Raw genomic sequence first — 27,535 nt, 5'->3', positions numbered from 1 at the left:
CCCTCAGCCAGAAACTACAGGATACTCCCAGCAACAAAATCCTGCAGACAGAAATGTCTTTCTCATAGCAATAGGGAAGGGCTGCACTAAAGCAGCATCAGCTCTCACAATCCTTTTGGGAAAGACCAACATTGTTGTGCTAGGAAGCACATGTCCTCAGAATCATCATCACCCACAGAACAGGATGGGGAGGGAGAGAGATACTAAAAAGCACTGCTGAACTCTGATTGCCAGTAGGGCAACCTGATCCATTCTGAGATCATATTAGTAAGCTGCCTGCTGAGCTAATGTCTGCTTGTTGGGAGATTTCCCAGCAAGCTCACTAGACCGTTTGATTAGCTCCGATCAGTTCCTGATTTATTCTGCAGGGTCAAGAGACACAGTACAGTGCAACCAGTGGAAGAATTCTCACAGGGCCAGGGGAGCCTGGGACAGTGCATTGATTGACATCTACTGGTAAAAATATGTCTTGCAGCTGCAAGATACGCTAGATGCAAACCACTTGGCAGAAGCATATTTATTTTTTCATGATAAATAAAAGGCTAGGGAGCAACTTCCTGATAAAGATAACTCAATGAGAGTTGGCTGCCTAGAAGTTTGTTCTGAGAGCTGTTTTCTATGCATTCATCTTCACTCACCCCAAGTTGGCAAATCCTCATCTCAAATACTACAACCAGGAACTCTGCCTACAACTTCTCCCCATCCTCCTGCCATGATGCTTTGCTGTAAACCCCCCAAACTCATCAAAATTTGAGAAATAAAACAATCTTCTTGGTGCCAAGCCAAGGGTGGAGAAGTTTCAGGAGCCTGGGATTACTCCACATAAACAAAAAATGCATGCTCACAATCGAATTTTGAGACAAAAAAAAGCTTTTTCTAATCCTCCTGTTGCAGACAGTTGCAAATCTGCAATTACACCCAGACTAGAACCTAGCAGAGATCAGAGCTCTGCAGGGAGAAGGGGCACAGTGGAGATGAAGGTGGAAAGCAGTGTTACTTGTCAGGCAAGAGAGAGGGCTGGGAGACAGCTGATGGGTCCTGTGCTAGATCTGCCACAGCCAGCCATTTTGGTACTGTCTGCATCAGTCTCCTTTTCTATGAAACAGCTGAAGCGCCTCATGATATACCTGAGAACCTCCTTGTTGCAAGTGCCCCTTCAAAGTTTGAGATGCAAAACCACCTTCCTTTACAAGCAGCAGGGCTTCAAAATACAGCTTCAACACATTCTCATAAAAGAGAGAGGCTGCCTAGACAAGAGGGACTAGCAGCAGGTATCACTGTAACACTGGAATCTGAGATAGGCTCCAGAGCCTATCCCCTAGACTCTCTTTCTACAAGGGCTGTAACATATCCCAGCAGATACAAATAAATGCAATGGCTCACCTGCTTTCTTGGAGCTTCATGTCATTCTGCAGGACAGTAAGGTCTGTTTGGAAGTTGTTAATGTGCAGAGCCAATGCGATGACGTATGCTGTGATTTTAGCCTTCATTGATGCAGAGATTAAATTCTGGACACTGAATGCCAGGAGAAAGAAGATGTGACACATGCAGTTTCAGTGAAACCAAAACACAACCCCCATGAGGTGCAGACAAAACTGGAGCCCCAGTTAGACTGACTTTTCCTACACACCAGATAAGAACTGAAAGCAACAGATATCTCTGATCACAGGGCCTGATGGACTTCTTTGTTCTCCTCACATGACCTTTATGTTTCTGCTCAAAACTGCAGGATTCTGGGGTCATTAATCACTACATGGCCCTGATGAAACCACTGACAGATAACATCTCAGGGTCTTTGGCACATTGGTGCCTTGCAGGAGGAAAGTGAAGTGAAATTGTTTTGAGGGTCTTCAGTATAACTACTAGAAGCTCTTCAAACACACTAGCTACATACTGCAGAGATTCCTGACTGATAATCCTATAGAAGCATTTATTGATTGTTCACTGCACTGTCCACAGACCACCACAGGTTGTAACCCACTGTTCTATAGTGAAAAGTACATTGGCCAGAAGTGCTAGGTGAGACAAGGTACTGCAGTTTCACATTTTGGAAGGAAGCACATGCTGAGATTTCCTGATAATGTCTCCATGGCTCTTCCAGCTGAATTCTACTGTATCTCAGCTTCAAGAACATCAAAGTAAAAACAGTTCCTTACCTGCCATTGTTGTAGGTCAGTGAAGTGAAATTCTTCATGAGTTTCCTGCTAATGATGTGTGGGCATTCAGGGCCCATTGGATCTAGGACAAAAAGGCATTTTGCAATAAAATGAGATCTACAGACTCTTCATTATACAGGCTATCTGCAGCCATCCTAATGACACATTTATTATTACAGTGTTTATGACCTCTTCCCAGCAACAGAGAAAACATAAAAGGAATCTGGGCTCTTGATTTCTAGGTTTCATCAACTTTCAGATCAGACAGAGGCACCTAACAGCTTTTTTGTCTGCAAGTGGGACCTCCCACCTCAATATTAGAAAATCTGAAATAAATTTGTGCATGTACACCTATACACACTACTTTTAATAAATTCTTTACCTACAGTCCTGTCAGGATAGATTATTAAAACTGAAACAATGTTAACAAATTTCTATTACCACTTATACCAGTCAGTTTCACTTCTAATTCAAGTCTCTTTGACTAACTCCTACACAGCAATTCCTGTGCTTTCAACAATGCAGGAGGATATTTACAGGCAGACTTGTCATTCCCCTTCCCCCCTCCCTCCTTTTAAAATGATAACAATAACATTTTCAGCACTGACAGGGAGACTTATACGCACTATTTCTGTGTAAGATGGCAAGTCCTGAAAAATCTCAATATTTTCTGCCATGTTTTTGAGAATTCCTATTATAAACCAAGTCCCAGCAGGTAGCTGAGAAGGGGAGAGGAAAGACTTTCCACTAGTGTCTTACGCTTCTTCTTGATCACTTTCAAGAAGCTGAACTTAATAAGGATGTCCAGGAACCAGAGGCATCGAGCTTTGTGATCCCTGCTCTTCTCATCAAGAGGCAAGAACTTCAGCTCCTCTAGAACGAAGGAGCAATGGCTGAAGAGGAGAGAGGGGGAGCATGAGGATCAAAGAACCAGAAGAAGAGTTCTCAGAACTTTGACAGAGCAAAGCCCATGAGGCAGCTTTATGAGCACACTTTTCTGTCTTCCCATCATGTTCAACCCAGCCCCTTTCAGTGTGCAGCCTCTCAGACTGCACCAGGACATAACAGACTGTTAAGTGACTGTCTATCTCAGCTTGTCAAGCCACAGCAAATTTCTGGTCAGTACTTTGCTGGGCCAGTGCCCAGGAACCATGACCGGACAGCTGCGTGCTCCTCCCTCTTCCAGGCAGCTACCTCCGAATCCAGTTTCAGATTTTCCCCTTTCCTTCCCTGCAATCAATTTCCCACAGGGCAGCCATGCTACTGTACACACATCTTCCTCTGCCATAAAACTACACACACTTTGGGGAATGAGGACTCCCCAGACGCAAGTGCTGCTCAGTCATGCTTGACAAATGTCCTCCATCTACACTGAAAATATCAGCTTAGGTACAGCAGAGCAGCTAGTGGTATCCATTCTCCCCCACAAAAAAACTAAAGCCTCCCTGGGCCAACCGCAACTATTAGAAGACTACCTGCAGCATTACCTTTTCTCTTCTGTTTTCTTGATGATTTCCTCTGGAGTGATGTTAATGAAGACTGCTGCTGGAACCCGCAATGCTTCATACTCTCCTGGGGAGAGAACTGGAAGGATTTTAAAGAAAAGAAGTAGTGCACCATTGTGCTCTTTCATGGTCTGAACAGTCCACAGTGAGATATGCTTTATCCACTCTCGCTATAGGAGGTGTGGTGTTGGGAGGGACAGGAGTAAACTATAAATAGGTAGGACATAATCACAGCACTGGAAGGCTGGCCAAGGACAAAGATTTCTAAAGGACTATGGCTCTGTCACAAAGCATCTCTCCTAAGTTTTTGACTTCCTTACTATTCCTAGCTGAACTGCTTCCAACAGGCAGGGACAGAATCCTTCTCTCTGAAAGGAGGAAGAAGGATGTGGGACTTTCAGGCCCACAGCCCCAGCACAGCACATCTCTGCTCTCAGCTTTTGGCTCAGGAGGGAGAAGGCTCAGCTCTGTTGTCACAGGCCTGACAGCACTCACTAGCATGTGACAGACCACTGACATCAAAGCTGACAGGTGTGGGAAACCACACTTCGACACAGAAAAAGATACTGTCCTCAAACTTGTAGACATTTTCTGGTTTGTCAGCATCTTCATGACATGGAGGCAGGAAGATGGAGATGTTCTGCACATCATCTTGGGCCACATCCTGGATCAAAGCTTTAGAGGGAAGCAAAAAAGAAGAGAGCATTTGAATCATACAGACAAGCATTGGGAACACAACCACAAAGCAAATTCTTTCTTTGAATGTAGTCTACTCAGTGAGGTTCTTGGGTGAACACTAGTCTAGTTACAGCTGGAAACAGAAGCTGAATTGCAGTTTAGACATTTATCTGACCCTTGAGAAGGTGCTAAGAAAGGCCACAGCTCTTCCCTATTTTGTTTCCTTAGTGCCATGCAGACAGCTTTCTGCTGGGCACCAGCTGAGAGCTTATGATATGCACACCAATGCATTCAGCATACTGGGTGGCATGATGGATGGTGGATAACACTGGTGTTGTCACTTCTTTCAAGAACATTCTGCTCCTTAAGAACAAGAAATAAAACTGAAAACTTCAGGAAAGAAGTACATCAAGACAAATGGGTTGCTGCTGCTGCTCCTCTTGCCCACAGGATGTACAGAAGAACATGGTTTTGGTGCTCTTGTTTCTATCTGGCATCCATTCAGCACAGGACAACTCTCAGAGAACAGCAAATATCCAGGCTGGAACACAAAGGATGGGAGCTCTCCATGTCCAAGAGAGCTGACTGGTTTTATGGTCAGCAGAGGTCTCTCCCATTCATAGTCAATGAAATTTAGATTTGCAGTACTGGTGGAAGGGAGCTCTGGAGGTTTCCAGTACAACCTCCCGCTCAGAATAGGACTGTCCTCAGCATTAGATCAGGGCAGCTTTGTCCTGATCTAATGTCCTGGCTTTGTCCAGCCAAGGCTTGGAAGTCCCCAAGGATGGGAAACCTCAGCACCTCCCTGGTGACCTGTCCCAGGGCTGCACCATCCTCAGGGGCAAGGAAGTTCCTCAAATGCCCCACCTGCACTTCTCAAACTGCAACTTGTGTCATTGCCTCTTGTTGTATTGCCTGGCAATGCTGAGAATACTCTGACTGCTCTGCAGGCAGGTGTGGGTTGCTGTTAGATAACTTTGGCCTCCTCTTTGCCAAAATAACAAAGCCCAAGCCCAGCTTCTTCTACTTCTTCTCGCCAGTTGTGTGCCCCAGCTCCCTGTCCATCCTGGTAACTCTGCATTGAACCCTCTCCCATTTCTCCACCTCCCTCCTGAGCTGGGAGGCCCAGATTGGGCAAACTAATACAGAGGCAGCTACATCAGCACTCAGTAGGAGGGAAAAACACTCTCCTTGAAGTATTTCCTCATGTGCTATATTTTGAAGACCAAATCAAGTGAGGTCTTGGAAAATGAACTTCCCCTAAAGCAGTGGCAATAACTAATGCCATGGCTGATATGTCTCTGCTGCAGACTCTTCCATAGCAAAGGACTAGGCGCCTCAGCCTGGCACAACAGCACTGGAGGTGGCTGTGACCTGGCTTGGGGCATGGACCACTTTCCATACATATGCTGCTATGAAGCCAGAATGCAGTTCACCTCCCTGAATGTAAGTGTCTCATTTCAGGCCAGGTGAATTTGCTGCCTTCATTCCAGTAAGCAGATATCCAGGGACTCCCAGATAAGCTCCCAAAAATGTGTGCAGACACTGATGCCAGAGGGACCTTCCTTTAGTTAGGCAACTCTCACATTACCTCTAACAGGACCAGAAGCCAGAAGTTCTTGGAAAGATCTGTGAGTTCCTCAGCACGTGCCCTTCTCAGCTGTTCAGTCAACTGCTTCCTTGCTCACTTCAAGGAAAAACACTTTCTCCTTCCCACCACTTCTGGTCTATACTTGGAAAGACACTGACAGAAAGAGGTGCTTTTGACTGCCAGGTGTTACATCTGCTTCTTACCTGTTATTCCCCTTGCATCTATAATGTTTGCTGCTGCTTTTGTCACTGCTGTATTCAGGATGTCACTGCCCACTGCATTCATTCGCCGAGAGTTCAGGGCTCGCTTCTGTTTGCTGGTACCAAAGGCCTCAATGCACAAATCCATCTGTGTGGAAATTACAACAAACTTCTGAACTCAAGACACTCTGCATCCAAGACTAAAAGTCAGCTAGCCACCACCATGTGGCCCCATAACCACGTTCTCTAAGATGACTTTAAATAGATCAGTGGATACAGCCCTGCGATAAAGCAAGCACTTGTCTGTAAGGGGAAAGAAATTTCAGGGACTGTATATAAGGCTAAAATAATTACAAAAATACTGCTAAGTTAGGCACTAATTATGTGCTGTCTCACGGATCTTCAATGCACACAGAAAGTACTGAACTTACACAGGTTTACACTGCAGTGGTAAACTAAACATCTGAATCTCCGACAAATATCATCTGCCATCGTTAGCTGGATAACCAAACCAGAATACGATACGAGGTTTCAACTTTACCTTCTCCCTGTAGGACTTATTCTGATAATCCTCTGTTTCATCAGCTATTAAGTTATCTATAAAAGAACAAAAATTAGTATGCTTAGCTTGCAGCAACCAGAAAAACACCTGCATTTGGTAGTCCTCCTGCTCTAATCCATTATAGGAAGACTTGGTACATCATGTCAAGATCTCTTCCACAGGAATTTTTCAGTTAAAAGAACACAAAAAATATGAAACAGTATGCAATTGGAATAGAGAAGAAAAATGCTGACCAATTTGTGCTGTAAAATCTATGAGCATATACCACGGATTGCAGTAATATCCAGGTCCTGTGGCACATGAATGAAATGAGCTCCCAAAGGCCCATGACCTTACCCTTTGAGTTATCCTTCCAGGTCGAACACTAGAAAACAGTTCTGTTGATGAAGAGTTGTTCTGTTTTTCAGTGATTCAGTCCCTAAACCTGATTATTTTGAGGCTTCCCTCAGTAGGGCCTACTTAGACAGATCTGCATTTATTCTGAGCAGAGACAACTTTGTTATCATCTCCGGTACTTCCACCCTCCCTCCTGTAATACTTTCTGTTTAGTTTCCATCCTAAGTTTCCACTGCATTCAGATGCAATCTTGCTCTCTTCTCACTTATTTTCTACATCATGCAGCACTTTAGAAGGACTGTGTATGTATTCTCCTTCCTCCCTCCTCCATTTTAAGGTTATCAGTCAGAAATGAGCAAGAAAGAACAACCAGGGAGAAAGCAGAGACCGCTCCTGTCAGCAACCAAGCAATCAACAGCTGAATGTATGCAGAGTACTACTGCACTGTGTCTTTGGTGCTAGGGTTAAACACAGCATCTTCCTACCTGACAACAAGGGCTGCATGTTGAATAATTCAGCATTATAGACTTCCATTTGCCCAGAGTCCTTGTCTAACACACCAACAAAATACCTGAGGAGAACACAGGAGCAGATGATTAGTGGGAGATAGTTTGGTGTGATGTTATTACAATAATATGGTGCAAAGCTTCATGTACTCCCCATCCCCTGCCAGTTTTCCTGACTTGCAAACACTGATTTTTCCAAACACACGTGGGATTTCACAGTAAAACAAGTTCCCTCCAATGCACGTGTATATAAAGTCCTGTTGCTATATGTAAATGTGAAAGTCCTAAGACAACTAAATTAGCTCCAAGATGCACAGAATGGAGTATACATGTCTGAGTGCTGGTTTCTATTCTCTTCTGTCTCTTTTGACATGTCATGATACTTGGTTTCTCAGTGCTTCTATGGAGTTTCTTGTGTTTTCCAAACTTGGGTTTTCCCTGTGGCCAGTTCTCTGCTTAGGAAGAATCACTTTGAGTCTAAGTCCTCAGAGTTTCACAGAAACGTTACTTTTCTGCCTCTAAAATGGAATCATTTATCTCGGATAAATTCCTTTTCACCCCACATTTCACAGAATCACAGAATGGCTGGGGTTGGAAGGGACTCTGGAGATCACCTGATCCAACCCCTCTGCTCAAGCAAGGTCACCTAGAGCAGGCTGTCCAGGACCATGTCCAGCTGAGTTTTGAATATTTTCAAGGATGGAGACTTCACAGCCTCTCTTGGGAACATGTTCCGGTGTTCGACCACCCTCAGAGTAAAAAAATGTTTTCTTATGTTCAGATAGAATTTCTTGTGTTTCCAATTTGTGCCCATTGCCTCTCATCCTGTCACTGAGAAGAGTCTGGCCCCACATTTCTTGTTTTTCTTTCAGTCCTTGTGCTTGGGCCTCTTTCCTCCTCTGTCTGCTTTAGTGGCATGTGTGAGGACTTTCTCCAGCGGATCTACTCCTGTAGTCCCGTAGTAGAAGGGAGCAGCTGGGGAGACTAACAAGCCAACTTAGCTGCAGATATCTGTTCAGCTTCAAGTAATAGTTCTACATTAGGTGGGCACAGATCTCAGGACCTCCAGAGACACAAACAGGCATCAATTAAATCATTAAAACTACCTCTTAATCAGGCAGAGTGATGTGAAGTGTTCAGAGATAAGAGTTCTAAATCTGTACAGAAATAGCACAGAATCAATACTTGTAGCATAAATGTTCGTTAAACTAAACTTAACTCTCCAAGCTCAAGAAGGCGGTCCTCTTGGAGCCTTGTTTCAGCTACAGTATCTTAAAATAAAGGCTGTTAAAACTGAAGATCCAGCTTTCATGGTCTCACTTCTCAGAAAAGAAGAAAGATATAGGATTAGCATATCTTGAAAGGCTGTTTGCAGAAGTGAGACTAACTGCTTTTAAAGGAATTACTCAGAACCTAAAAGCACCAGGACACTGATGTCTGAAAGCACCTTCTGTTCCTGACAGTTCTATACAACTCAGTTTGCTCTTCACTCTCTCTCCCCTCCTGTTCTTTAACTAATAAGACATGACCAGGTCACTGCAGTCAGACTACGGGAGAGATACTGGCTACATCAGCAAACAGGATAGGGTAACTGAAGTGAATCTGTGGAGCAGAGCATTTGGGACTACAGACCAACATACATATAATATGTTTCAAGTTTCTGCAGTTAGTAGAAGCAGAAACATACATTAAAAGGAGAGAGAAAAAAAGCAACACCTTTGGGTATAACAAGACAAGATTCCGCCACCAGGTCCCTGCCCCAGCTTTGCCTGCAGCCCATACCTGCACAGGGAATTACATTTCATAACTCCACTGCCAAAGTTATTCCCCACATATGAAAGCCTTTCAGTTTCTGAGACCTGAAAAACACAGAAAAATGACTTTAATGCAGGGCCATCGGTGAGTAACCTTCCCTACATACATTTTATTTTCCCTAGTGCCACAAAGCTCTACATTCCCAGGCATCAGATGCCAGTCATGGTGTAGGCAAAGCGCACTTTGTTTCCTTTGGGAGCATTTTGCACCAGAACAAAGTCTTTAAAAGAAAGACATTTCTTGAAGCCGCAAGTGCCTATTGCCCTACTTCTGCTTTCATCCAGTCAGAAGACAAGGAACCATTAAAAGGAAATCATGGGAATCATACTTTAAAATAAGAATTTATCATGGTAACAAACTTGCATGTAACAGCAAATAAAACACCTGGCTGTGTTGACAACCATGCTTTAATTCAGAAACAATGGCCAAAAGTTAAAGTGTAAATGTGAACGATCCATTTAAAGCTAGTGTTGCCAGGTAACTGCAATTGACAGACAAAGATCAAGTGCTATAAGGAATGGTTTAGACACCTAAATACATTTTAAATGCCTGTGCCTCTACTGCAATGAAGTATCCCCTGAGGATTTTGGTTGAAAACACTCATATAGTCCTGGAGTGAACCATGCATGTCAACAGCTGTAAAACTTCACAATAGCAGTCAAAAACACCTTTTGACTTTGAACTCAGCTTTCTCTTCAGTGAAAGAAGGAAAAAATTCCTTAGAATGTAATCTAACCAAAAAAAGATTGGTAAAAAATTTGGGTTCATTGTGTAAGCACAACAAAATCAGAAAATAATCTATAGATTTTGTCATTGCATGGACCTGATTTTTTTTTTTAAGTAACAGCTTTTAATTTTCATGCATTACTTCTTTTATTAGCTAGCTTAATAGAACAAATCAAGCACATGCAACATCAGTACACCAGCATTAGTTTCAGCATACACCATTGCGCATCAATCAAAATTATTTAATTAAGCATGTATTCAGTTCTGATGGAAAGGTTACTAACTCTCACTTGTCACTAACTGTCAATATAATTAGTCATAGTATACTATACTGTGTTTTTCAAGTTCCTTTCCATTCCAAGAGTCACCACCCATAACATTATGTTTGAAAGGGCATGAGGTTTGTTTCATTCACTTGTCTGATCCTGAAATGCTCAAAAGAAGACAGCTATGCTTTGAGACTTTGGCAGCATGCCAATATTTGATACCACCTTGCTGGTGTACTGTGATTTCTTGTGGTTTGTTAGAGAAACTATAAACTGCCTTTGCTGAGAACTTCACTCACCAGAACTTGGAATTCTTCACAGTAGCAGAACAAGTATTTATTCCCTTCTTACCCTCAAGCAGAGCTATCTTCAATATTAAATTTTTCTCTACCTTATCTGCCCACTGTCACTCCTATCTATAGGACAACGGGAGCCAACATCAGAACTAGAACTTCCCCAGAAATCCCTAAAATATATCAAGATACAGAGATTTTTGGAAAATTTGGAAAGGGGAGGGCCGAGAATATGATCATTTTTAAAATTTGCTACAAAACGAAGGCCCTTGTCCATTTTAAGAGTCTCACTCACTGTACTATTATGAAAGCAAATACACCAGGAAAGCAAAAAATGCTCTAAAAAGAGGGAGAGAGGTGCCCTAGGTATCAGATGAAACTTTGTAGCTGATTAGGGTTTCTAGTCCCCATTTGTAGAAGCTTCCAGTACCAGAGCCTTGAGGAAAAGGTGCAAAAAAGAACTGGAAACCTCACAACATGCAGAGATGGGATTACTTATGCATATAGTTATGTATACTTATACATAAGCATAAGTAATACTTATGCATTACTTATACATGCCACTTATGTGCCTGGTTAAATCTCAGCCTGATCTCTAACAGCCGAACAGGAGTTTGGATGCCGAAGGAAGCAGTTTGGTGGCTTTTTGCTTATGCAACTCATTGCGGCTGTATATAAATGTTATTATATAGAAGCTAAAACTACAGCTGTTACAGCAGTAAATTTAAATATGTAGGTATGCGGAAACATGTATGTTTCCAGATTTTCCTGGAGTTTCCTCTCGGCAAAACCGCCAAAGCTTAGAAATGCAAGGTGCTGGCTAAAAAAGGGTGACCCGGGATGCAGCCGCAGCACTTACCAGGATCCTCCGGTGCCTCTTCCGGGGGTTGGCGCTGTCTCTGTCCCGGTACACGGTGAAGTGCATGTCGTCGGCCCTTCGCAGCCTCCCGTTGGAGAACTGGACTGCGGGGCAGCCCGAAGGACAGGCGTGAGGCACGGGGCCGCCGGCAGCCGCCCGCCCGGGCTGCCCCGCACTTCACGGCACCGCCAGGGAGACGACCCCCTTCCCCACACCGCGAAAAGAGCCTCCCCTCGCGCCGCGTCGGGCCGGGCCGAGCCTCGGCGGTGGCCCCTCTCCCACTCCAGGCCCGCCTCACCTAGCAGGGCGGGCTGCTCCGCCTCGGGGTCCCCGCGGTAGCGCCAGGTGGCGGCGGCCGCCATGTCGGGGCATCGGCAGCAGGAGCGTGCGGCGGCAGGGGCGTGGCGGGGGGCTCCGCCTCCGGCCTGGACGGGCGGAGCCGCGCGGGAGGAGCTGCCCGGCCGAGAGGGCTGGGGCCTGCGAGCCGTTCCTCCCGTTGCCCTGTTCCGCGTCCCCCCTGCTCGGCATCCCCGCGGCCCAACCCTCTGCTGGGGGGCTCCGGCCGGGTAGGGCCGAGCCAAACGGGGGCTGCAACCGCCGGCAGAGCCGGGAGGGGGCGCGGGCCGGTCCCGCCCGAGTTCTTGGCGGACGCGGAAGATGCCCAATCACTGCCCAGCTTATTTGCAAGTCTCGGGGGACCCGATCGCTTGCCAGTAACGAGGCCGCTGATTGGCGAGGGAGAGGCTGGCAGCCCTGCGATTGGCTGGCGGGCTCATCTCCCCATCGATGCGAGCCCTTTCATCTCCTTGCCCCGCCTCTTCCCTGCTGAGTGGGCCGTGGCCTCATGACGCCACTTCCGACTGCCGGCGCGGCCGCTGGCGAGGAGGGGCTGGCGGGGGGAGGAGACGGGGCGAGTAGGGCCACGAACAACGGGCGCTCTTGTCCCCTCCTGCTCTCCGCTGACCCCCCGGCTCCGGCCCTTCCCGCCCGGCGACGAAGAGCGGCGGGTAGGGAGGGGAGCGCAGGTGAGCGCAGGGGGGTGGAGGGAGGCGGTGGGCCCGGCCGGCGGCAACGGGCGCGCGCGGTGCGGCGCGGCGGGGCGGCAGTGGCGGCGGCGGGTGACGTGGTGCGTTGTGTCAGCGCGGGGGGTGTGGGCCCCTGCGCATGCCTGGTCCTGAGCGCCGGCGGAGGGGAGGGCAGGGGGCTGCGCCGGGCGCCCGGCCCCTCCCGGGGGCGGGGGGCACAGCCGCCCCGGCTTTGTCCCCTCTCGCTCCGGTGCGGCAGGGACCGTCTGCCCCGTCCCAGGGGTCCAGCGACTCGGGGGCGCGGGAGAATGCTGGCAGCTCGGAGGTTTGTCTTCAGGGCCCGGTTTGCGCAGGGAGGGGGCGGGAGGGCGTGGGGGGGAACCCATCGTGCTTCTCCATGTCCGTGCTCACGTCCAAAGGCTGCCGCAGCTTCACAGCTCCCGCGCGGCTTTGTGAGTCTGCCAAGATGGCAATAAATGCACCGGAAAAAAAAATAATAATAAGGGGATGCCGCACGGCGAGGTGTCGCGGTGCCTGCAGCGTGGCGTGAGTGAGACACTGGCCGTGCAGAGGTCCCCTGCTCAGCCGGGGCCGCTGAACTGGCGAGAACCGCCTATAAACGCTTTGTTAGGCACACGAGAACGTGACTTGTTTGTGCTGAAAAGTAACTGAAAGGCGACATGTAATTCCTGTGGGTCAATGAAGGCTTTATTTACAGTTCTGGTACTGTGCTTATGTTTATAGGTTTCCTTTTGTTGAAATCAAGGTTTATGTGGGCTTATACAAACATGTCACTTTCAAGATACCAGTCATATCTTGCAAATGCAAAGTCAAGGAGTGGAGTATTCAGGCACACCATTTTGTAGTTAACAGAATCTGCTGAAAGGAAACTGACATTTCACCTCTGTTTCTGGATTCTTGAAATGTATTTGTTTCTGAGCAAGTCATCATATACAAAACCACATTCCTAAGCGTGAGATACTGTGTTTGAAAAGGAATTTCTGAATTTTTGTTTTGTTTTGTGCATGGTGATAGTTGTATAAGATATAATCTTAAATATGGATGTATTTTTAGCTACTAATGATGCAAGGATGAAATGTAGAAGCAGTCTTGAGTCTTAAGAGATAGACTCAAAACTTGGATGTTCAACTGATGACTTGATCCTTCAGTACAGTGCCTCTCAGAACGCTCGGGAAAGAATGCAGAAGCATTTAGTCTTTCTTCTCTGTATGTACTTTAATGTTTTGGAATTTTAAAAGAAAAATATATTTATTTGACAGCTTAGGAAGCAGGTTTTACTTTCTGGTGCTTGATATAATTTTCAGGTTACTCATAACAGGTTCATGTTGTGGAGGATAGCACACAAGTGCATAAATATTACATGTACTGCTGGTGTACAAATGTTTTGTGCAAACTGGTTGTTTCTTATTACTGTATGTATTATCTCTGTTGGGTTGGTATGGCTAGATGCCACTTTTTCTCATGTTTACATGAACGAATTTCTGCTAGGGTCACGCTGGTACCCGTGCTGCTGCTGTTGCACTGTGCTGTAAACTGATACATTGTAAAGCAAAAGCAGAGGTAGACTGATCTCTGTGTGAGAACAGGCAATAAATTTACCATCTTTGCACTGACGAAAACTACTTGATTTCTTCCCATCCTTTGAAGATTATTCAGAAAGAATGTAGTTAATTTGTCATACATTTACATAACTTAGTTACGTTCTTGTGTGACTTTTAAACAGTGATAACTTTTTTTAACTTTTCACTACTACATGCTAAAATATACAGAATTTTGTATGTGTGTGGAGATTATATAGCATATATATAACATTCTCTTACCAGCAGTATAAAATCACACTGTTAAGTTTTTAGAATGAGCTTGGGGAGATCAGAAGCAAATAATCTTGAGAGTTCTCATTTGGAATACAACATTGATCTGTTGAATCATTTATGTGCATAGTTATTTGCTGAAGTTAAATATATGTATAAAACTAATGCAGCCTTTGTGGAGGTTACTTTACTAATGTTTGTTACTCTGATCTAAACCATTTTCTGGCAAAAGTAGATTTCTTAAATACAGAGTTAAAGTAACCCTAGTTTTATCCAAGTGGTTATTTAAAAGCTTAGGAAAGACACCCTCAGAATCACCAAGGAGGGTGATTGGACAGGAATTGTTAAAAACTTTGAATTTCCAGTACAGTGATTTTGAAGACCTAGATGTAGAATTTAATGCATATTGAGCAAGCAGGCATCAAGCAGAGTTGTGTATGGCTACTCTTTCCTTTTGGACACTTGCATGCACATGCAAAGGCACAGATACTTTTGGCTCTCTGTGGTATTTGTGGTTTGATTGATGAACTGGGGATGATTCTTAGATGGGAAAAGCTGGCAAATGAATTTTCTTTTCAATGTTGGACATTCTTTTGAGGGAGAGATGGCCAGTAACAGGGACTGCCACAATACCATGAACCAAAAGTTAGGCTTTCTGAGCTGTTGACGTGGTAACCATAAGTTCAGATTGATTCTCATTGATAGGTGTTTATGCTTCCATGCCATTAACTGGCTTTGTTGCTGCTTCTGTGTAGCAGTATTCCCTGCTTTTCCCTTTGTAAATACATCAGACAGTGATAGCACCCAGATAGACTTCTGTTGTATTACTGTGTCTTACACAGTAATAGAGAGAAACAACCTTCCGGGTGTCTTAAGCTGGGATGGCATATCAAAATGCAGGAGTATGATGTTTCAATCTCTTAGTGTGTGTCTTTGCTTCCAAGTATGTTACTCTATTGCAGGATTTAGAGTCTGATAGATGTATCCTAGGGCTGAGATTAGATGAGCCAAAATACAAGGAACACAGGTGAATGGGCATGCATCTTGCCATCATAGGTAGGGTCAGTTGCTTCAGATAACCAAGAGCATCTAAGAAAATCTCATTTCTTTTAGGAAACTTCATATTGCTCCTTTTAAAGATGCTCTTTGCAGCTGACAGACTGTGCTGTTACTGTTTACTAATGAGGTGGTCTTGCTGAAGGTTGCAGTATGTATTTGCGGTACCTTCAGATGACGAGAAAATACTAGGCCATATGATAATCTCTTACTCTTCTCTGGAGGGTTGGTGCAACCATCAGCAGCGTTTGCAGAGTGGTTCATCCCCTCTGATTCTTAGACAAATTGTAAGTCATCTTTCCTGACACCAGTTGTGAGTAGCTGAACTATACATAAAGCCTGGCTAAGCAAACACCTCAAATGTAATACTGTAAACTCAGCTGTCAGTCAGTGAAGTCACTAGTTACTGATACTTTCCTGTATCTTGTCAGGCACAGAATAAAATGCCTTTCTTGACTGGCACTCATGGAACTGTAGCCAACATGTACAAGCAATGTAACGCTAGAGTCTACTCTCATGCTTCAGGCTTTTAGTTGTATGGGGAAAATCCAGAAATGATTTTAACTACCATTAACTAGAGTTTCACTTTAGGTTCAGTCTGAAAAAAACCTTAGAGCAGAAAATACATATAACTGCAGGTTTTGAAGGGATACAACTTGCTGAAAATGTCAGAGGAAGTTGAGACTTCCATTTCTTTCCACATCCTCTTTCTCACCCTCCTTCTGGCTTGTTAAAAATCTAACTGACATTGGAAAGGTGTTTTTTGGGGTTTTTTTTTAGTAATGCTTTTATCACTGACTACTCTCTACATTTAAATGTGTATTTTAGGCTTCAAGGGAGCTTTTTATCAACTGTTATTTCTGGCACAACAGTTAAGCACAGTACAAGTGTATTGTAGTGTTTTCTGAAATGTAATTTAAGTAATAGGCAAACAGTTATTTAACATAATGCTGGCACACTTTCAAGCATTAGCTATTTGCCAAGGATTCCTACAGGCTTGGCATCTTGAATATCGAATATACTTAAGTATAGATGGTTGGGAATGGGGTTTGAGATGCAAATAAAAAATTATCCTTCACTTGCATAGAATTCCTTTTTCTGTCATTCCACCGAATGGTATACTTGAGGCAATGGATGCCCTTTTTTTTTTTTTTTTTGGTAACATGAAATAAACTACTTTGCAAGCTTCTTTAAAGCTTTTTCAGGGTGAACTTGTGTTTGCTTTCTGTTTGAACTAATATCTTCACTTTGAGTCACAATTACAGTCTTTAAACTAAACTGTGTCCTTTAATACTGGATACGGTAACAACAATAAATAGATCTTTATTCAGAGTTGTTATTTTTCACAAGATTTTACAGTGAGTTATACTAAGCTTTTTTTTTTTTTTTTTTTACTGAGTTAAAGAAAAGGTTTTGATTCTACGGTGGTTTCAGTGCAAATGTCCTTGTTAAATATCTGCTTTTGTTCCATCTTGCTGCAGCTTAAATTTTAGAGCTGAAAGATTTGATGAAAAGGGTGGACTGTATGTCTGCACGGTATTATCAGTACAGATCATTCAAGAAGCAGTAATAACTTTCGTGTTTTCTTTGTATTAAAAGTATTAGAAATACTATTTCATGAATACCAGTGCCAATAAAATCTGAATTCCTATGGACGAATCCATAATGTCCCTTCTTCCCCACTGTGATTAGTGTTACCAGCTGTCGCTTATGTTCCCTACCTGTCTGGTTGGGCAGATGGCAACATGAGTGGCTTGTTTTTAGCAATGTGCACAAACTGACCACCTGGCTGCATTTTTTTTTTTTTTTTTAAGAGAACAAGGAATTGAGTTATGACTCTGTGAGAAATAGATCTTATACATTTAGCTTCTTCCATAACCAGATACCAACTTCAATAAAAAACTTAGGAATTCAATATCTTTTGTCCCTGTATTAAATTTGGTTGGAACTGACTTGGAGGTTAATAACTGAAGGGAGATGAATAAACAGGCAGTGAAATTGTAAGCCTTTTTTTTCTTTCTTTCTTTCCGTCTGAGGAATTCAGAACATTTGTACTTTTTCTTCACAATTACATATATTTAAACCTGCAGCTTTCTTAATACTGAAGGCTTAGTTTAAACATTCAAGACTTATCTTCATCTACATATAGTAGGGATATTTTACCACATGACACGGGTGAAGAGACAAGTTAACAATTCAAACATTTACTATCACACCTTTTATTCAGAGGTTAAGTATCTTTTAAGAGTATAATCAAGATGTTTGGGTGGAAATGCTTGCTGAATCATTTTTAATAAAACAATCTTAAATTAAAAATACTAATAATTATTTCCAAAATCTCTTTCAATAATATCAAAGCAAGCTGTAAAACTGAAAGTCACAGGAGTAAATATATGTAGAACTAAGCCTCCACTGGCTTCTGGTTTAGTGACTTCCCGAGGCAGAGGTGGAACTCGAATATGTAATTGCCCTCAATGGATTTATCTTCGACAAATTTTTGTAATAGCTTTTGAATTAGTATAAACTTGCCTGTGGTAAGGAGTTCTCTCTAACGTATAGCTGAACTACAGAAACGTTTCCTTTGGTTCTGACCCACTAGTTTCATTTCATAGGCCCTAAAGCATAGAGAGATAGAACAGTTGTTTTCCATTCCAGATTTCATAGGTGCGCTTTCATTTCTTGCCTTTAAAATTTTCCTGGCTCTGACCATTTATATTTATAATAAAATACTTGTAGCCAAACAACATGTATACTTGCTTTTCACTTGTAGTCATTTATTCAGTTTTAATAGTAAGCCGTTCCCTTTCCTGGTGCTCTCCAAAAGGCCACTGAACTGCATATCTGCTGTTTATAGCACAGATGTCTAACTTGTGGCTCACTGACTGGATCTGACTCGGCAGAAGGATTCATCTAGCATCCAGTGAGGGGATGCATGTTTTTCAGTCATATTCTGGAGCCTGAGTCATTTGGGAGGAGAATGTTTGGAATGTACAGTCCACAAGTATTTCAGGAGAGTCTTTATGGCCAACTGTTGCTGAAAGGTGAGACATCACTAAAGCAGGAAGGGAAAAACAGACTGAATGTGAGTATCCAGAAATAAGCTATTCAGAAATATTCTGTACTGACTTAGATGTGTTGTGTGTTTTAATAACTTGAAATAATGTCTATCTCACTGAATGCTGTGTGTGAATAGTGTATAGTGTATATAACTGAAATCTAGCTTTACAGTTTTCAAATGCTCATGTAAAAGATCTTAATTGTAATGTTTCAGAGAATTAAATTAAATTAGGATGCTTTATCCCTGAACATCCATGTAATAGTTTATTTATCTGTACCTTTTGTGTTTTAAAAAGTTTTATACAGTTAATTGAACTAGACCTTAGCTTTTATGAATGTGTACTTACGAAAGTGAAGTCAAATTAATACCTCATGTACACGTATGTTTTCATACTGTCTTTAAACTTATAAACAAATTGCTAGCATTGCTAGCTTTGTTGCTATGGTAACTGTTAGTCCGCCCTATTTCTTCCTCCCCTCCCTGTATTCTCCCTACAACCTGTGTTTTAGTCTTGCAAAGCCAAGGACAGAGCATTAGCTCAGGCAGAATATGTGGCCATCTTGGAGGCAAGCAAAAGAAGATTTGCTTGGTAGTCCCTTCTCAGATTTCTAGAAGTCTGGCTGGAGGTGAGTTTTCCTCACAGAGTAGGAAATACATGCATAGTGGTCAGAGGAACAAAGGAGAGCATTAGTTTAACAAGATATATGCAGAAGCAGAGTTCCTGCAAAGACAGACAGCTACATGGCATGCTCTCTGAACAGCCCCATCCTCTACCATGTTTAGAATACTTCCTATTGGGACTGGTGGTTCTTTTCACAGTTGCCTAGTGCTCCTTTTGTCCAGCTGTCTGAGATCAGTGAGTTTCAGGATCTCCTTTTTTGTTCCTCCCCTCTTCTTTTATACACCAGGAAGGATTTCCTCACTTTCACATGTGTTATAATTCTGTCAGAGAAAAAGTGCATAAATAAAAGCTGTAGTTCTGAAGTATGTCTTGTTTAATGTAGTTTGTTGTTGTCTGAACATGTCTTATTTTTACTATCAAATAAACACCTCATGGTATTTCTATATTCCCTTTTCTTAAAGAAGTCACATTTCAAACTCTTGTGTTTTATTACATCTTCATCTGTAGAAATAAGGGGAACTGTGACAGAATACTTAATTAAATCTCATTACAGTGCTTACTTCAGGCTGATGCCATAGCCTTAGTGCTGCCAAATTAGGGGATTTTTAATGCCTTGGTAGACCTGGATCCTCTGGATCTAGCACTGGACCAGTGCTGGAAGGCATAAGGTACAGTTTCTTATCCTTTTTAAAATACAGCGGGACCAATTACAGTTGGAGACAGATGCCTCTCAACTGCCTCTGATTTTTGCCAGCAGAAGTTTCAGCCTTTCTGTGTTTACTCACAACTCCGGTTCTTTGCTAGCCTGTATACTTTGGATAGGGGCAAGGTTCTTAGTCCAGGGGAGTATATGGTGAAATCTTTCTCTAGCTAAGACCTTCAAAGTGTGCATCATATATCTTAGAGGAGGAGGAGGTAGATGAATGCTAGCTGCATCTTGGTTTGAAGATAGCGGCTTGCTGTACTTCCTTTAGTTCCAATCTGATGAGGCTGTCAAGGAGTGTTTAGCTGGATTCCCACGTGAGCTAACAATTTTGGTCTTTGCAATATTATGTTAATTTGCCATCTTTTCTGACTTTTATATCTCACCACCATTTTATTTATTTTGTGGGAGAAACAAAGGATGTTCAGCACATTCTGGCTCATAAATTATAGTGGAGATGAAAATTGTATTGCATTTCTGATAGCTAAAGGTGAAAATTCTTCATAGCTATTGACTACTCATTCCGATGCAAAAGATCCTTGCTTCTTTTCCATTAACTGTTTTCTTAATTTTTTTTAAGAGGCAGATATTTGAGAGAAGGTTCTGCGTTGTAGTAGAGAAAAATAGGCAAAAAGTAAGTTGCTGAAGGTGAAGTTGGGTTACATGAGACTAGAATTAAAGTTGAGACTTTTCAGTGAGATTATTTAATCATTTGAACAATTTATCAAAGGTTGCAGTGGATTCTTCACAAATACAAAATTTTAAATCAAGATTAGAAGTTTAACTATAGAGTATGTTTTAGTTTGAACAAGGATTAACATGAGCCACATAGCTTGCATTATTCAGTTCATAGTAGAACTCTGTGATGCGTTTGCTGCGTTAGCTGCTATACCAGGTTAACCCTATGACAGAATCTGTATTTTTTTTTTTCCTTGTGCTCTTTGCAGCATTGTGCTCCTTGCCAGCCTTGATTTAATGCTATTATGGTAGTGGTAAATTAAGATCAGGTATTGTTTATTTGTCTTTTAGCTGTTGTCTCTCATTTTTAAACTTGGCCTCACTGTGGTCTAATTGGAACTCCAGCCATTTTTAGTATTATAATTTCTTCTGTTCTATTTTGTAGGATCATGGATTTTCCAGGACACTTTGAGCAAATCTTTCAGCAGCTAAACTACCAGAGGCTTCATGGCCAACTTTGTGACTGTGTCATTGTGGTGGGAAACAGGCATTTCAAAGCCCATCGTTCAGTTCTGGCAGCATGCAGCACGCATTTCCGAGCTCTCTTTACTGTTGCAGAGGGAGATCAAACTATGAACATGATTCAGCTGGACAGTGAAGTGGTGACAGCAGAAGCTTTTGCTGCTCTGATTGACATGATGTACACTTCCACATTAATGCTTGGAGAAAGCAATGTTATGGATGTCTTGCTGGCTGCTTCTCACTTACATTTGAACTCAGTTGTTAAAGCGTGTAAACACTACCTTACTACCAGGACACTGCCAATGTCCCCACCTAGTGATAGAGTTCAAGAGCAAAATGCACGCATGCAAAGATCTTTCATGCTTCAGCAGCTTGGATTGAGCATAGTGAGCTCTGCATTAAATTCCACTCAGAGCACAGAGGAACAGCCAAATACTATGAGCTCATCGATGAGAAGTAACATAGAGCAGCGCAATACTTTTCCTATCCGGCGTCTCCACAAGCGTAAACAGTCTTCTGAAGATCGGGCCAGACAGCGCATCAGACCTACCATAGATGAGTCTGTTTCAGATGTTACTCCAGAGAGTGGGCAGTCAGTAGTTCATTCACGGGAAGACTTCTTTTCGCCAGATTCGCTGAAGATTGTGGACAATTCTAAAGCTGATGCTATTACTGATAATCAGGAGGATAATACTATTATGTTTGATCAGTCTTTCAGTGCTCAGGAAGATGCTCAAGTACCCAGCCAGTCTGACAACAGTGGAGGAAACATTTCACAGATGTCCATGGCATCCCAGGCAACACAAGTGGAAACCAGCTTTGACCAGGATGCTACTGCTGAGAAGAACAACTTCCCATGTGAGAATCCAGAGGTCAGTCTGAATGAAAAAGAACATATGAGGGTGGTGGTTAAATCTGAGCCCTTGAGTTCCCCAGAACCTCAAGATGAAGTGAGTGATGTCACTTCCCAAGCAGAAGGCAGTGAGTCTGTTGAAGTGGAAGGAGTAGTTAGTGCGGAGAAGATAGAACTGAGTCCTGAAAGCAGTGATCGTAGCTTTTCTGATCCTCAGTCCAGCACTGATAGGGTGGGAGACATCCATATTATGGAAGTGTCAAATAATCTGGAACACAAGTCCGCTTTCAGTATCTCCAATTTTCTGAATAAAAGCAGAGGTGGCAGCTTTGGTGCTAGTCAAAATAATGATGACAACATTCCAAATACAACAAGTGATTGCAGAATGGACAGTGATGCCTCTTACCTAATGAGTCCAGAATCTGGGCCTGCAAGTGGTCATTCATCTGCGACAGTCTCTCATGTAGAGAATCCATTCAGTGAGCCTGCGGACTCTCACTTTGTTAGACCAATGCAGGATGTAATGGGTCTTCCCTGTGTACAGACTTCTGGATACCGGGCTGCAGAACAATTTGGTATGGATTTTCCAAGGTCAGGCTTGGGCCTGCATTCTCTGTCAAGGGCAATGATGGGCTCTGTAAGAGGTGGAGCTAGTAGCTTTCCTGGCTACCGTCGCATAGCCCCCAAAATGCCTGTTGTGACCTCTGTCAGGAGCTCCCAGCTGCAAGATAACTCGTCCAGTTCCCAGCTGATAATGAATGGGACCACTTCTTTTGAAAACGGGCATCCTTCACAACCTGGTCCACCGCAGCTGACAAGGGCATCTGCAGATGTCCTCTCAAAATGTAAGAAGGCCTTATCTGAGCACAATGTCTTGGTTGTAGAAGGTGCTCGCAAATATGCATGTAAGATCTGCTGCAAGACTTTTTTGACATTAACAGACTGTAAGAAACACATCCGTGTACACACAGGAGAAAAGCCTTATGCCTGTTTAAAGTGTGGCAAACGGTTCAGCCAGTCCAGCCATCTATATAAACATTCCAAAACAACCTGCCTGAGGTGGCAGAGCAGCAATCTACCTAGCACTTTGCTTTAATCTTTTCCACCCCCTAGCCTGAGTGAGAATGCCAATACAAACTTTTAAGTCTCTGAAGTATTTCAGGAACATTAAACACTATTTTATGCTCAAGGCTGCAGGTTAAGAAGCTGCCCTTGTAGATCAGTGAACGTTCAAGTGTGATTGTGCCACACACGCAAAAGGTTCTGTAAATTGGGGATAATACCGTACCTACCTCATAGGGGTAGGGGTGTTGTGAGGCTTAAGCAACTGTTGGTGAAGTTCTTTGAGATCCTCAGAAGGTGGCACTGTTCCTGTGTTAAGCATTTATTATTATTATGTACGTGCAGGCCTTGGGCTCATAGGGATGTAATCCCTAAAACTATGTAGTTCCTTTGCAGGGCAGAGGGGTGGGGGTTGAGTGAGAACATAGTTGTCTCCTGATTATGTTTGAGTAGTACATTTCAAGAATGAGAAATTTAAGTGCAAATTTTCTCTTTTTTTTTTTAAGGTATTTTGTACAAGTGAAAGCATTTAAATAAATGACTTGTAAAATAAATTGATGAATTGTATATGAAAAATAATGCAAAGAGTTCTTTGTGTATGAAAAAATGCAAATTGCATATCTTTAAAAGAGAAACAACTTTGGATGCACCTGTCTGCCATAAAATGCTTTAAAACATGTTAATTATAAAAATAGTTTTAGAGTTCTGAATGTGTGTTTGGCTGTTTTGTAGTAAAGGACACTGTAATGAAGGTGCTTAAATTAAATCCGAGACAGTAACTTTTGGTCTGCCAGATGTATATATACTTTGAATACAGCAAGATCTGGGTGTTTCACCAATTTTTTTCTGTAGAAACTTGTATTAAGTGATAAGTGAAGTACTGTTTCTTGTTTGTGCTATTCTTAGCAGTATTTTAACCAACTTGTATTTCATATGTTAAAATTCCATGTACACAAAAGTCTGAAAAGAGCTTGTCTTTGCCTGCTTTGTTAGTCTGAAAGAGAGAGATAATTTGTGATGGCTTTTTCTGCTGTGTAAGATAGTCTCTTGCTTTTTCCAGATGCTGATAGTCAATTTGATCCATGCTATTGCATCAGCATACTATCCTTTTCTGATATTCTTGTCTTCAGGCTTTAATTTCCTTCTCCATATACTTGCTGTCCTTTCCAACTATGGATTTTTGTCTCAGATCAAAGCAGTAAGGAGTGATCCTCATTGCCATATTTATTTATGTTGCTGTATAATGTAGTTATCAAATCCAGGCCTTCAGTTTAAAGTAGTGTCATAATAGTATTTTTTCCACATAAATTAAAAACTAGCATAAATTTAATTTTAAAAAATAGCACTGTACACCTTGTAAAGCAGTTTGTGATCTTTATTCTTCAAGTGAATCATATAAGTCTTGTTTTTAATTTCTTCCTCTTTGATACCACTGTAACTAATAGTTTGCAGTCTCTCTCTCTCTCTTTTTTTAAAGATGCACATGAATTTAACTAACTTTTGGCATATTAGGTTTCTAAATAACATTTGGGAGCACTTCTACTGATAAACCTTACTCTACTATATAAGAGATGGGTCAGGATTTCAGCATGTCTATTCTACTCAGGAGAGACAGATGATCCACACTTCTTGTGTTTAAATCACAAAGCAAATGCTTCTTTGGAAACTTTCTCCTCTTTGTATGTATAGCAAATATATCCTGTGTGATGTTGTTCAGCAGTTTTGAGGACTTGTGCTATCTGATAGTTAGCTGCCTTAAACATCTTGGATTTACATTTGCATAAACTGAAAATAAAATCTTAATCCACAGTCCTGTAGGTAATTTAGCAGGATGAGCTATCAAAACTATTGAAGCACAAAAAACATTCATTGTCAGACCAAAGGAAACATGGAACTCCTTCTACATTTGGCTTTATGTGAAACAGTAAATGAGTAATAAAGAAATGCATCTTCATCTCTAATTACACCTCTCCATGTTGAAAAAATACCTAGTGTCTGTCAATGTGTCATTTGCAGCTTGCGCATCCAAGGTAAATGGAACTATAGTGAATGACCTAATTATTTCTTTTAAAATGTTAAAATGTCATTATAGAATTTATCTAATGGTCATATTTCTGGTTCTTGATGTTTAAAGCATTAAAGAAATGTACCACATTTATAAAAAGATTAGGAAATGCCACGTTTTGTTTGAAATCACTTTGTTATCAGGGGACTAACAGCATTGAGCTATACTGAACGATCTCACTGAAACATCAATAAAATGCAGTATTTCATACTTGAATATTTTCTTGTTAGTGTGTTGCCTTACTAGTAAGATTGTATGATTTTTTTTAAAAAAAAATCTTTCTTGCCTTTCTAGTGTTTTCTTTAAAAAAATAGTTTTGTTTCCATTTTGTATCCGTTTTCTATAGCGCATCTGAAATCCCTGAAATCCCATCATGCATAGGAATAAAGCAGATATGTGAGTAAGGAGACTAGAATAATTAAGAATTAACATGAGCAGATGAATTAAACATATATTTAACTGTACTTTTGGATCTGTTTTTATAATAAAATTTTAATGGCATTGAGAAATGTCTACTTGTAAAGGAGGACTGCTGTCTTTTTTTAAAAGAAAAATTAAACTTGGAACATCTTTGGAAGTAGCAATTGTAATTTTCCTTATTCATTGATATCTAGTTCTTCTGGAGGGGCATCCTGCAAATCCAGGTGTTGTTGTCTGGTATTTTGCTCTCTTAGTCTTCCAATATAAAGCAATATCTCTGAATGGTATCTCCACTCTAGCTATCTTGTACTGTAAAATGGGAAGTTTTTCATTTCCAAGCCTGGTAATTGTCAAAAAACTTATCACCACAATTTTTGTTTGAAACTTAAGTTTCTGAGCACTACAGTGAGATCTCATGTGAAGGTATTAGTATGTTAGTATTATGAAACACATCTGAAAATAAATGCTACATTTTGTGCTGATGTGTCTGATTTGATTTACTTGCTCATGTTATCCTGGTTCATTTGCTGATAGTATACAGTGGTTTGACTAAGCAAGTAATGGCTGTGAGTTCACTAATTGTATTCTGTATATTACTGGATTACTTGACAGTACCAAATAATCCTGTTGAAATGTGGGTGTATGTTTGTATTTTTCCCAAGTTAGGCAAAATGTGTAGTACTGCTCATGCAGGTCACCTGGCCTTGCCCTGCCTTACCCTGAGGTTTTGCTAATTTCAGGAAGATGTGTAGTATCTAATCACCCTGAGGATGGGCATAAAATCTTGAAGGACTGTGTTATCCTATCAGCATTTTGTGAGCTAATTTGAACCAACAGAGTGAATTGGCTTCAGTTCAGCACTTCACCATGGTAGTTAGGTTCAGGGTGGTTTGCACCCGCATTTACTCTCTCGTGGAGCCACTACTGTGTGCTGAGGTCTCTTCTGGCTACTTCTCGGCTATAGAGATGAAATGAATGAGATTTCATTCATACCGTTTTACATGTCCTACTGCTCACTGACCTGCCTGTGGGGATTGTCTCTCCTGCTGCAGCCTTGATTAGAAGGGATGCTTTGCCTGGATCTCCCTTGTCAAACAAAGGCTGGCCAAGTGGTCTCTGAGAAAGTCATAGGATTCTGGAAGTTGTCTCCACCCATTTATGGAAATAATACAGTTTTTCAGCTGATTCAGTTTCTTGGGTGAGTTAACTGCATGACTGCACAGATGCTTTTGCTGGCAGGGGTGCAAGAATAAGTGGCCAGGAAAAGGTAGGATTATTTTTGACAATATCTGAATGCAAATCAATGACGTTACAGACTTGCTGCATAATGTGTCTGAAGTTAATCAATATTGAAGAATGACGGGTGGTTTGATGACTTGCTTAATAAATTATACTAATATGATCAGTCACTCTATAATTTAAATGCTATATTGCTATCCCTTAGTTTTTCTCAAACATGTATGAAAAATAAGTTTGTGGAAGTAGTAGGACTGGAGCTTACTATGAAAGGGAAAGATCCTGAACTAATTTGTCAGTTGGTGTAAGCTGTGCATGAATATTACATCAGTGTAATTTTACAGGATGCATGCTTAGCTAAGGACTTGTGTTTGCTTATATTACTCATCAGTTTTAAAATCTCACTGTTCCTGCCAGAGAAAATAGTCTTGGAAAGACCGTGGCAAAGTTGCATACTGAAAAACTTGCACAGAAATTAGAATATGTGTTCTGACCTCTGCTGATTGTCTCTGCAGATGACCACTGTGTGTCAGCTTGGGTTTAACTGGCTCGGGCTTATCTAGACGAATTCCAGCAGAGTACCTTAATGTAACTAACTCAGTCCACAAGCTTCTCTTACTTATAATTCAACCTTGTTAAATAGTAACAAATCAAAACAATAATACCTCTCTTTAGGTTCCTCTTTCTCCTGGTCTGCCGGGAGAAGGTTTTATCCCTGGCAATGGTTATTTAAGTATTGGTAAGTACCTTATATGCTGAACTACTACTACTGATACTCTCACTTACTTGCTCAGTTTTATTACCATTGCTACTTTGTGTTATGTGATTAAAACCATGACCCCTGCAAACTGCTGAATAGAACAGGCATGACAGGTGGCTTCACAGTCACTAACTGCCTGTCCACAGCTGT

The 27,535-nt window shown here is 42.0% G+C and overlaps 2 protein-coding genes across 10 annotated transcripts in view; one reads left to right on the top strand and one right to left on the bottom strand.

Moving 5' to 3' along the window:
* POLR1E (RNA polymerase I subunit E) overlaps window positions 1-12,104 on the bottom strand; it is a 35,208-nt gene extending 23,104 nt beyond the window's left edge. Inside the window, exons 1-11 of one of the 3 annotated variants that reach the window (XM_067316576.1) lie at window positions 11,792-12,104; window positions 11,494-11,597; window positions 9,317-9,393; window positions 7,514-7,599; window positions 6,672-6,727; window positions 6,134-6,278; window positions 4,229-4,336; window positions 3,644-3,740; window positions 2,916-3,049; window positions 2,157-2,238; window positions 1,384-1,515 (exon numbers count right to left, since the gene is read on the bottom strand). In XM_067316576.1, coding sequence (XP_067172677.1) covers window positions 1,384-1,515; window positions 2,157-2,238; window positions 2,916-3,049; window positions 3,644-3,740; window positions 4,229-4,336; window positions 6,134-6,278; window positions 6,672-6,727; window positions 7,514-7,599; window positions 9,317-9,393; window positions 11,494-11,597; window positions 11,792-11,855 — 1,085 coding nt within the window. In that variant the 5' untranslated portion in view covers window positions 11,856-12,104. The remainder of the gene's footprint in view (window positions 1-1,383; window positions 1,516-2,156; window positions 2,239-2,915; window positions 3,050-3,643; window positions 3,741-4,228; window positions 4,337-6,133; window positions 6,279-6,671; window positions 6,728-7,513; window positions 7,600-9,316; window positions 9,394-11,493; window positions 11,598-11,791) is intronic. The other 2 variants (XM_067316574.1, XM_067316575.1) reach the window with 2 other exon arrangements.
* A 291-nt stretch (window positions 12,105-12,395) lies between these two features.
* On the top strand, window positions 12,396-25,492 carry ZBTB5 (zinc finger and BTB domain containing 5). Of its 7 annotated transcripts, none has more exons than XM_067316568.1 (3): window positions 12,396-12,518; window positions 18,261-18,488; window positions 20,913-25,492. In XM_067316568.1, coding segments are annotated over exons 2-3 (2,028 nt in total). In that variant the 5' UTR covers window positions 12,396-12,518; window positions 18,261-18,486; the 3' UTR covers window positions 22,939-25,492. The 7 variants fall into 7 exon arrangements, 6 of the variants coding, with proteins under 6 accessions (XP_067172669.1, XP_067172673.1, XP_067172668.1 ...); XR_010887023.1 differs by lacking the exons at window positions 12,396-12,518; window positions 18,261-18,488 and adding an exon at window positions 12,794-12,843 and having other exon boundaries at window positions 20,913-24,934; window positions 25,316-25,492; XM_067316572.1 differs by lacking the exon at window positions 18,261-18,488.
* The last annotated feature ends 2,043 nt before the right edge of the window (window positions 25,493-27,535 follow it).

Source organism: Apteryx mantelli, chromosome Z, assembly GCF_036417845.1.
Source record: "Apteryx mantelli isolate bAptMan1 chromosome Z, bAptMan1.hap1, whole genome shotgun sequence".
NCBI lineage: Eukaryota > Metazoa > Chordata > Aves > Apterygiformes > Apterygidae > Apteryx > Apteryx mantelli.
Note: the sequence above shows the minus strand (reverse complement) of the source record. Positions and strands in the feature narration are given on the sequence as shown.